Here is a 10,429-nt window from a genome sequence, read left to right as displayed (position 1 = left end):
TCTCATGGTTCGTCTCCCCCTCCGATTCCCCCCCCTTCATTTTTCCCTTCCTACTATCTTCTTCTTCTTCTTCTTCTTTAACATATAATGTATTATTTGTTTCAGAGGTACAGGTCTGTGATTCATCAGTCTTACACAATTCACAGCGCTCACCATAACACATACCCTCCCCACTATCACCCAGCCACCCATCCCTCCCACCGCCCTCCACTCCAGCAACCCTCAGTTTGTTTCCTGAGATTAAGAGTCTCTTATGGTTTGTCTCCCTCTCTGGTTTCAAAATGAAACAATTTGCTTATTCTTTCTTAATGCTATTTCCCTCACATGGTAAAGAAAAATCAGTATCAGCTTTCTCCCCTTGTCACGTCTCCTCCTTGCCTCTTATATCCATTGACAGTTTCATTTGAGTTAGAAGAAACATTAAACAATCTCTTGCAGCAAATGGAACATAGACAGCACCACCATTGTTTTTGGTAGATAATTCCTACTCCTTACTAAGTGACAGTAGGTATGCAAGACACTGCCTAAGGAGCTCCACATACAGTAGCCCAAATCCTCACTACAAATCTGCAAAGTGGGCTCTATTATTACTGTTTCAGAAATGAAATTAAGTCTCAGAGGGCCCTTCTTACAAGTCCTGTGATCTCTATGGACCAAATGTGATGACGTACTTGACATTTGATCAGAGCCTTTACCAACCATGTATAAAAAAACATTTAAGCGTCCCTAAAGCCCTTAGCTCTGAATGTGATAAAGAGGAGACAATCATGTTCAGTCCTTGCTTGCTCTCTGGTTTGCTCGTTAGTCCAGACATAACTTTATTAACATGCAGTAAATGGGGCGCCTGGGTGGCTCAGTCAGTGCAGCGTCTGCCTTCGGCTCAGGTCATGAGCCCTGGGTCCTGGGATCGAGCCCCCACATCAGGCTCCCTGCTCGGCGGGAAGCCTGCTTCCCCCTCTCTCACTCCCCCTGCTTGTGTTCCTGCTCTTGCTCTCTCTCTCTCTCTGTCTGATAAATAAACAAAATCTTAAAAAAGAAAACATGCAGTAAGCACTTGAGATGTTCAGGTCGGGTGTTGTCCCCTTCGCCCACAGCCCGAGGCAGTCTGGCCCTGGCACACACCGAAGCTGGCAGCCCCGGAGGCGGCGGGGACCACCCGCCCCACTGAAGGCTCTCTCCTCTCATGCGGCCCCGGGGGCTGGTGTTGGGGCCCCGGCTTCACTGTCTGTGCCATGGGTGCCTGACAGTCAACGTGGTGGCGATGGGGTGGCTGTTGGGTGTTGGTGGGGCTGGACATGCCCCCAGCCGTGCCTACGGGCCTGGAAAACTGCTGTTCAAAAAAGAAGTCGATGAGCGTGAAGAAAACTCTGAACCTTCCCGCTAGAGTTTAAGGTACAGAAAACATCATTGCAAAAGGAGATTTTTTGAAAAGCTTTTTGTGAGATAATGAATACATTTCTAAGAGCTAAAGTCAGTGGAAGCATGTAGGAAATAGCTCGTAGCATGTTACATAACAGAAGTACTGAAAGATCCATCGGAACTTGTGTCCCCCCTCTCCGTCAGGTTCACACTTGAAAATCTGTCTGAAATTACAGAATGTACTTCTCCCTTATGCTACAGTCACACGATCAGCATTTTGTTTCCGCTTATAAGTTGTGTGTGTGTGTGTGTGTGTGTATGAAAGTCCATTGAAGTGCAAAGTCTGACTCTCCTGTTAGACGGGCCCAAACAAAATAGAGCAGTGAGAAGTAGGAAAAAATAATTTAAAAAACCCCCATACCCTTCATTTTGGTCCATTAGCTTACTTTGCTGACAACTTTTAAAATGCATATGTAATTGCTTCCTGGGAAGAAGAGTAGGGGTAGGTCATGTGTAATCACAGGGATAAAATAGGAGATTCACCTGCTAGTCCCATGCTCCTTTGCAAAGATGAGGACTGGGATTTGTCTCTCTTGGATTGTGTGATACAGTGGGGGACTTTCGTTTTCCCTGCAAAGGAAGCCAGTTAGTTGTCCTTCTGTAGGCAGCTTTTCCAGTTGGATGGGAAATACCTGGAGGTCTTTGGACCTCAAGTCCCTTAGGGACTTGATCTTTGTCTTCATCACTAAGAAGAGTAGACTCATAAACTAGGAGGAGAAAACCTGTTTTTTTCCTGAACCAGATTCTTAGAAAGAATAAAAGTCTGCCAGGTAGCAAATGTGTTCCTGAAAAACAACCTCTATATTCACATTAGTGGGGCATTTATTGTTGCAACTGGGACTTATTTACTTGGGTTTAAATATTAACCTATTATTCTGACACAATTTTCAATTTATCAATCCAAATATATTCTTTAATTTAAGAAGTATTTATTCAGGACCTTCTGTGCAATACTATAGGAGAATATATTTAAAAAGAGAGTGATCCTGTTATCAAGGAACTTAACAAATCTGATTTCAGAGGGTGATGCAGGGGCGAGGGAGAAGATGTTGGTCTTTGCCAACACTTACTGAGTGCTTTCTATGAGCGAGGCCCTGTCCAGAGTTTTTGCATTCATGAACTCTTTGAATCTTCAGAAACCCCATGAAATAGGTCCCATTTTTATTATCATTTTACCAGTGCAGAAGCTGAGACACAAAAAGTTGGGAAACCTGCCTGAGGTCAGACATCTAGTAAGTGGTAAAATCACGCCACAAAGTCAGGCAAGCCAACCGCAATGTTATTAGTATGTCTCAAACTGGGCAGAACACACCCACATACATCAGGAATAATAACAAATAACTAATAGTCACTGACAATACTAGGGCAGTAAAATGACAAATGGGGAGATCATCCTGGGTTGGTGTGGTCAAGGAAGGCTTCATGATATGAAAACAATATTAGATCTAAACAAATAATATCATCCATATCGTCTTGTTGGAGGTGTCCGTTAGCCTATGGGAGGCTCTGAGAAGGACGCAGAAGAGGAACCTGTGTGTTTAAGCCATTGTTCCTCAAACTTCAGGGGCCATGAAGACTTCTTTTTTCCAGGTAATGCTTCAACAACTTCCGGCACACACATTTTTTTAAAAAGGATTATTGATTGATTGATTGATTGATTTGAGAAAGAGAGAGAATGAGAGGGAAAGAGTATGAGGATGAGCAAGGGGAGGAGCAGAGGGAGAGGGAGAAGCAGACTGCAGAACCTGACTTGGGGCTTGATCTCCCCGAGATCATGACCTGAGCTGGAATCAAGAGTCAGACGCATAACTGACTGAGCCTCCCAGGCACTCTTTTAAGGCTTTTTTAAAAAGCAATTTTGAAAATGTTAGTTTAGAGGAACAGAATCTATTTTAGGGCATTTATTTATAGAGGCTCTAACTGACTTCCCTGCCTCTGCTGTCCATAGCCAGAAAGGATCTGATGAAGTTGCAAGGGGAAGGGCCGCTGGAAACTTCTATAGATAGGATTCATAGGATATGAGTGGAATTAGTTTTCAAGTTTTGTTTGCTAACTAATCCTTTCTAGCCAGGATTGTATTGTCATCAATTCTAGGAAGGGCTTAGATTAAACAGATGGTCGTCCCTGGCTGGGCTGAGTATTTACTTTATAATCAGAAACGTTCATTGTATTCCCTGGTCTTATCAGGGTATCCTTAGTGACCCAAGAACACTGTCTTCTTTTATAATCATTTTTACAATATTTTGTCCATATTTTATAAGGATTATTTCATGGCCGGGCTGGTCACTTATAGATATAGTCATGCCCAATGTCTATTAATGGTTCTTGTGTTTTTTTTTGCACAAAAACTGTACAGCCTAGAGAAAGCAAAAGATATACCCCAACTCTCACTTTGTAGATTTGTTTTAAATGATGTAGAAATTTACATTTTTTGAGGACCCTTTATTACAAACCATGCTGTATGTTTTATATATGTTTTCCAATTTTTAAATTTTTTTTTTAAGATTTTATTTATTTATTTGAGAGAGAGAGAATGAGAGAGTACATGAGAGGGAGGAGGGTCAGAGGGAGAAGCAGACTCCCCGCTGAGCAGGGAGCCCGATGCGGGACTCGATCCCGGGACTCCAGGATCATGACCTGAGCCGAAGGCAGTCGCTTAACCAACTGAGCCACCCAGGCACCCTATGTTTTCCAATTTTGACATCACAACCACCCCAGAAGGTAGGTGTTACTCTCATTTTACACGTAGGAAATGGAGGCTCAGAGAGATCAAATTATCTGCTTGGAGTTAAGCAGCAAGTGATAACAAGGGATTTGAATTCTGGTCTGTTGACCCCAGAGCCCACACTTTGAAAACACTATGCATTGCTTCCTTAAAAGGGGAAAAAAATTACTAAAGATTAAATCTTGCAATACTAGAATTTAAAACATTTCAGTCAATTGAATCAACGATACATTGTTGCTTGAATGACTGAGACAAGGCAATAATGCATCTTCAAATCCTATCAACTAAAATTGAAAATTTTTCTAATAATCTCTCTGGCTTAGTTGGAAAAAAAAAAATCCCATCGCGGACTGTTCTGTAGCTCAAAGCTCCCTGTGTAGTCATTACTCACATGTCCACTACATTGTCACAGAGGCAGGGCTGACGGGATGTTACTTGAGAAGTGCCTTTGCTTTGGGCCCTGCTCTAGGACAGACGGAGAGCACTGGCTGAGAATGTGTGTGGACATGTGAGTGCCGGGAGACACTGGCCTAGGCCGCCTGGGGGAGCCTGTGAAAGACCAGCAAGCCTTTCGGGCCCTGACTCAGAGGAACAGAGCCATCACCAGCCAGAATTAGGGCTTTGGGGGCATAGATGCAAGGGAGATAAATGATCCTTATTTTGTTTTCAGGAGCTGTTTTTATATTCCAAGTATCTAGTGCAACCTCTGGCACATGGTAGATCCTCAATCAATATTTGTGGAATCGAAATTCAATTGCTTACATAGGCTTGATTTATTTCACAATGTCTCAGCTAGTTTCCTGGGGACATTTGGAAATCATGTCTGACTGTTCCTTGGAAAACCACTGGGGTTTCAATTTTGATTTTGATTTGATATTATCAAATATCCACACATGAAAAAGGGGCTTTGTATTCAGACACAGGGAAGCATGAAGGGATCAGTGAGATTTTGAATCCAATGTTAATAAAAAGGGGCATGAAGAGACTATGTAGATACAAGGTTGTTCCTGGGAAACAAGGGTGGTGGTGTTTTTCTCCTCTATTTCCAGATAAGTTTAGGAGATTCAGTTGTCCTGCCTGAACTGTTCTATTGTTCTTGATGGTTTCCAGTCCTGAAATCTGCAAGACCATATTTTTCACAGGTACTTATTGAAAGAAGTCGGCTTTGTCTTTACAACCTAATCCACTCTACCTCATTCTCACTCATATATGAGTTTGACAAATGTGAAACAAAAATATCAGGACTCAGAAGAAGTGTAGAATTGAATGGTGGGAGAAAGAGAGCCTTCTTTCCCTAACTTGGGATTAACTGGCAAGTGAGGCCTTCATGGACAGGGCTGTTCCTGCAGCCCCAAGTAGAAGGAGTCACATGGAGACCATGTCTGTATCTGTGCATTTTTCCCTTGAAAGTTTCCTCTCCTGAGCAGTGGGCCTTTTTTGTTGAATCCGATTGGTTTGCTGGTAACATGTTACCTGGTGAGAATCAGTATATTTTCAGACTTTGATGTTTTTAAGAAATTATCTTTATTTTCAGTTGTTCATTGAGACATGCCAATGGATATTTAGGCCACATTTTGAGCAAAACTCACAAGGTTTTTTTTCCCCCCAAATCTCACATGTGTACACAAAACAACACAATTTTAAGGGTTTGCTTAAAAGAACCAAGCATAAGAAATACAGCGAGACACAAGCTCATAACCAAATTCAAATCAGTGAGCAGATCTGATTCAACATGAGAAAAGATTACAAAACAAGTCTGTGTTTTGTAGGAAGCACTATCTGAAGACAGTGTCGCCGGGCACGCTCCAAGTGCCTTTGTGGGAGGCCTTCGGCGGGTGGAAACGGAGTGGGATTTTCCCTCAGCCTAGAGGAGTTATGGGTAGGTCAGGGGTTCAAGAACGAGTTTCTGACTATTCACGGATGCTGTTAAAGGAGAAGCAGGCTTTGACGACCAGGCCTGGCAGTGATACATATTTTCTCCCTCTTCATTTGATCTGAACTCTATTTTGCTTACTAAAAATAGCCCTTTGATTCCTTTCTTCTCAAGTACTGACAGAATTAAACTTGGTAAGTCAACTATTGGTGGTCCGTGGACCAGGAGGAGACTATAAAGATAAAATCCATGGATGATCCAACAGCTGTGTCTTAACTAGCAACAGAGCTCCTCTGTGGAAGGGGAGCCGCTAGTAGGCAGGGAAAAAAAGTTTTCACATTCTCTTTCTTTCTTTCTTTTTTTTTTTTGCCAAAAAGCAAAGAACTCAAGAAAACTCCAGATGGTTGAAAGGACAAAAATGCATCTAGTTTATGCATCGTGTCTCCTTTTACTTCAAATTTTGATTGTCCTAGTAGCTGCTTCATAGTCGGGTATTTGGTGGTTTTCTTTGTGAGCTCCTCCTCAAGACCTAATTGTAACATAGACTTTTGTCCTACGAACTTGGAACTACTAAAAATGCCTCCAATCTTACTTATGTAAGTTACAATATAAATATAATTTAAACAAAGTCCATTTCTTAAACCCAAGGCAGAGGCCCCATTCACTAAAATAGCATCTTCCCTTTTCTCCACTGTATCATCCTTGACAATTGCTTTCCTTCATTTGATCTCATGAACGTTAAACACAGACCACACAAAAGCTCTTTCTGCATCATCAGACCAAAGTAAGAGAGATTTGGAAGCAGGAACACATTCAACATTTTCTCTTTTGGGGCCTCACCAAGCTGAGAGCTTCAGAGGATTAAAGCAATAAAGAATCAGGTGTCAGTTCATAGTTATTACAGAGAAAAAAAGTTAGTGTTAAGATTTCACAACTTCTCTCTTACCCATATCAACAATTTCAACTTATCAGCCACCCATTTCATGAGGTTTTCACACTTTCTCTAGTGCCATCTGACAATCTCTCCGACTTTAGTGAAAATATAACCAACTTTCCAAAATTTCCCCCTAAACCTTCACTCGGCAAACCTCAGTCTCTCTACAGAAACTTATTACAAACCCGTCAAGTTTCGAACATTTCATTTGTACGTTAGGAAGGGACAAAACCCACAAGAGTTGCATGTAGAAAACGAGAGTCCGCTGTCAGTTTGTCAGCTTGCGAAACAGCTCGGTAGTGGCAGAGATGATCAGATTATCGTTCCCCCACTATAATGTTATGTAAAGGTAAGAAGAGAGGGACATGCCAATTTTCACGTAACATTACTTATGCTAGAACTTTTAAGGAAAAAGGTTGAATGCATGGAGTTTAGTCACTAGAGAAGGATGCTGTAACAAACTGATTGTCCGACCAAGAGTCTGCAGAAAAAACGGCAAGCAGATTCCAAGGTGACTCTGTTAGCTAGAACCGTAACGAACCACGATGACCTGCCAGGAAGGTAAATTCGGTCGAAAAACTGAAATGTTTTCTTGACTTAAATAATGTTAACTTCAGCTAAATAATTGAGTAGTTGTTCACACGAAATTAAGGAAAAAGAAAAATCCAGTTACTACTAACGCCAAAGAAATGCACGCCAACCATAAACCAAAGGTGCTTTGGTACTGTAGCCGTGTCAGACAAATGTGTGGTGGGAGGGCAGGGAGCTCCCTGATGGGTAGATGACAGGGTCGTAGGAGGTTTGTGAGACCTGCCGCGTCTCCTGCGAGGTTGACACACCGCACGGTCCAAGACAAGAGTCACACAAAGGCGAGCTTATCAGCTGGCTTGTTAAAACAGAGGGTGCAGCCTGGGCGCTGGGTTGAAAAGTGACTTCAGGCTTGTTGAAAGGTCTCATTAATCTGAGGAAACGAGGCTCGGTGCCATAGATGAAACACTATGGTCTCAAGCGGAATGCGGGTGAAGTTTCCAGACTATTTCCTCAAAGACTTTAGTCAGTTTCGGTTTGTGACCTTAGCTGGAAAGCGCAAAGACGGGCATGGGACGGCAGTTCAGAAGGATATGTGTGAGGATGGAAGTCGGGCAGCTTTCAGAAGATGAAAGATGTTTAAAGTTAAGGCCTTTATCTGCAAACAACAGTATATTAATAAACTCTCTACCAGATTTACAAACGCATTCTCTTGGATTAAAACTAACAGGATTCTGTTCACAGTGCCGTTGTTTATACAGGTAGCAATCCCATAATACTCACGTATTGTGGCAGGGGCATCAGTAGCGCTGCGTATTTACAGAAAATGGACACGTGTGCACATAAACATGTCACGGGATCTGAGTTACTGATAAAAGACAGATCGGCTAATGGTGCAAAGGAACGAACTGTACAGCACCTTCCCCTCGGATCGGATAGGAAACGCGGCCTCTTAAACTGAGCAGACGCCCAATCTCTGGCCCAAAGCGGCGTCAAGTCAGTAACGAAACAACGAACCCCCTGTTCAAGTTTGGGTACATTGAGCAATCTTAGTCCCAAGGTTTAGATCCACTGTCTAGTGCATAAAATAGAAAAGTTAAAAAGATCTATTATTATTTTTATAATAACAATTATTATTAAAATAGCAGGTCCTTGCTCCCGTTCTCTTTTGTGCTCTGGCACCCAAGACCCGTCTCCTTGGCGCCCAGGTGCTGGTGTTATTGCCGTGCAGATCAGCAGTCAGATGGCAAATGCTAAAAACGCTCTGGACTTAGCCACTGTCGCCTGTCACAGTGTGACCCAGGGCCCGAGGCGGGCATGGCAGGAGCACCGCTTTCTTACTCCCCAGTCTTCGCCTTGAGGGGCCAACCTGCCTCCCCCCCCCCCCAGAATCGGCTCCCACGTTCCTGAATGGAGTTGCTTATTTCGGCAGCGAATGCTGAGGTGACGGATGGCTTCTGTACACTTGGAAAAAGGAGAGGAGGCAGGTGAGTAGGAGGAGGGTGGCCTTGCAGAGAGCCCCGGGGATGACACCCAGCGCGGGGCTGCGCTGGTCGCCGAGACCCCCCCCCAGAGCTGCCACCCTCTCAGGAGGCCTCTGCTCGAGGAGGTTCTCCTTCGGTCTGCGTGGAGCAGGGGCAGCGGGGCTGGGACTACGGGGCGTCGCCTTTGGTCCCAGTCTGCTACTGGTTCTCAGTCCCCGGGCCTGCGTGCTCCGCGCCGCCGCTTCTGTGCTGCTTGGGCAACAGGCTCTTCCACTGGGCTTTGTTGTGGGAGAGGTGACGTAGCATGCTCTCAGACAGGGCGCTGGGGCCCGTGAAACGGGCCCACTCCCGGAAAAGTGGCTCCACGATGTAGGTCATGAAACCTAGAACAGGCAAGGCCAAGTTCAGCCCCGTGAAGGCGGTGCAACCCTCGCCTTCCTCCCTCCCAGACCCAGGTGGGACGCCGCTCTGTGCCCGACCCAGAGATACGGAGGCAAAAGATGACTCGCTCCCTACCATTTGGTTTAGGAGCACCAGGTGTGTCACCTAGGGCTTGTTTCTTAACCCCTCGGGCCTCAGTTTCCTCATCTGTAAAAAGGAGCCAGGAAGAGTCCCAAACCCATAGGGTTGTTAGGACAATGAAATGACTTGAGGCAAGTGAAATGCTCAGAAAGCTCCTGGCACCTAGTAAACTTTCAATACATGTTGGCTGTTATTATTTGCTGAGGGAAAAAGACGTTTGAACAGAAAGCTAGGAAAAAGTCTGTGTGGGAGCTGAGGAGGGGGTGGGGGAGAGGAGGAAAGGGTGACTGATATCAGGAAGGGGCACATCGTTGTTTAGACCCATCTGGAGAATTCATATGTTTACCCTGTAGGATAATTTTTCAAGAGTATTGATCCACGGTTTTGTCTTACTCTCAATTATGTTAAGCGACTAAATGTAGGTCAAGTTCACTCATCTTTAATACGGATTTTTACCTGCATAAAATCCCTATGTTAATGACCAGATACGATTGGTTGATATTAGATATGTCTGTTCTCTTAATTATCTTAGACTCCTTGTGTTCTAGTCATATTTCAATGTTAGGGTGCTTTCCATATTAAATATGATTTATTAAAGCCAAGACGACTTTCAGTCTAGGCTGGGATGATTGGAATAATCACAAACTTGGACATACTTAGGTTTTATTGAAATGTAGGTGTGGGGAGAAAAGGCAAGGGTTTTTTCAGCATAACGAATTTTCCACCAACTGACACTTTATGTTCACAAGGCTGTGAATTATAAGGCTTGATTTGATTATCTTTTTATTCAACAAAGTGCAGATGCTTGGCCTTTGAGGATGCTACAGAGATGGAAAAAGGATGCAGGAATGCAAAATGTTATTTCACATTTCTGCATTGTCTCATCATATGTGAAATATGATTTAAGTATTATGAGATCATTTTAGCTCACCCAAACCTAAGGA

At 43.6% G+C, this 10,429-nt stretch overlaps 1 protein-coding gene across 4 annotated transcripts in view; it reads right to left on the bottom strand.

The window, feature by feature from the left end:
- Positions 1-5,754: 5,754 nt before the first annotated feature.
- Positions 5,755-10,429, bottom strand: part of PDE7B (phosphodiesterase 7B) — a 322,239-nt gene continuing 317,564 nt past the window's right edge. For all 4 annotated transcript variants that reach the window (XM_045865600.3, XM_045865599.3, XM_045865598.3 and 1 more), the window contains one exon: positions 5,755-9,346. In XM_045865600.3, the coding sequence (XP_045721556.1) occupies positions 9,162-9,346 (185 nt within the window). In that variant the 3' untranslated portion in view covers positions 5,755-9,161. The remainder of the gene's footprint in view (positions 9,347-10,429) is intronic.

Source organism: Mirounga angustirostris, unplaced genomic scaffold (genome assembly GCF_029215605.1).
Source record: "Mirounga angustirostris isolate CCGP_5_RB_7025 unplaced genomic scaffold, mMirAng1.0.hap1 SCAF_8, whole genome shotgun sequence".
In the NCBI taxonomy this organism is placed as follows: Eukaryota; Metazoa; Chordata; class Mammalia; order Carnivora; family Phocidae; genus Mirounga; species Mirounga angustirostris.
The sequence above is the reverse complement of the archived record's forward strand: the minus strand, read 5'-3'. Positions and strand labels throughout refer to the sequence as shown.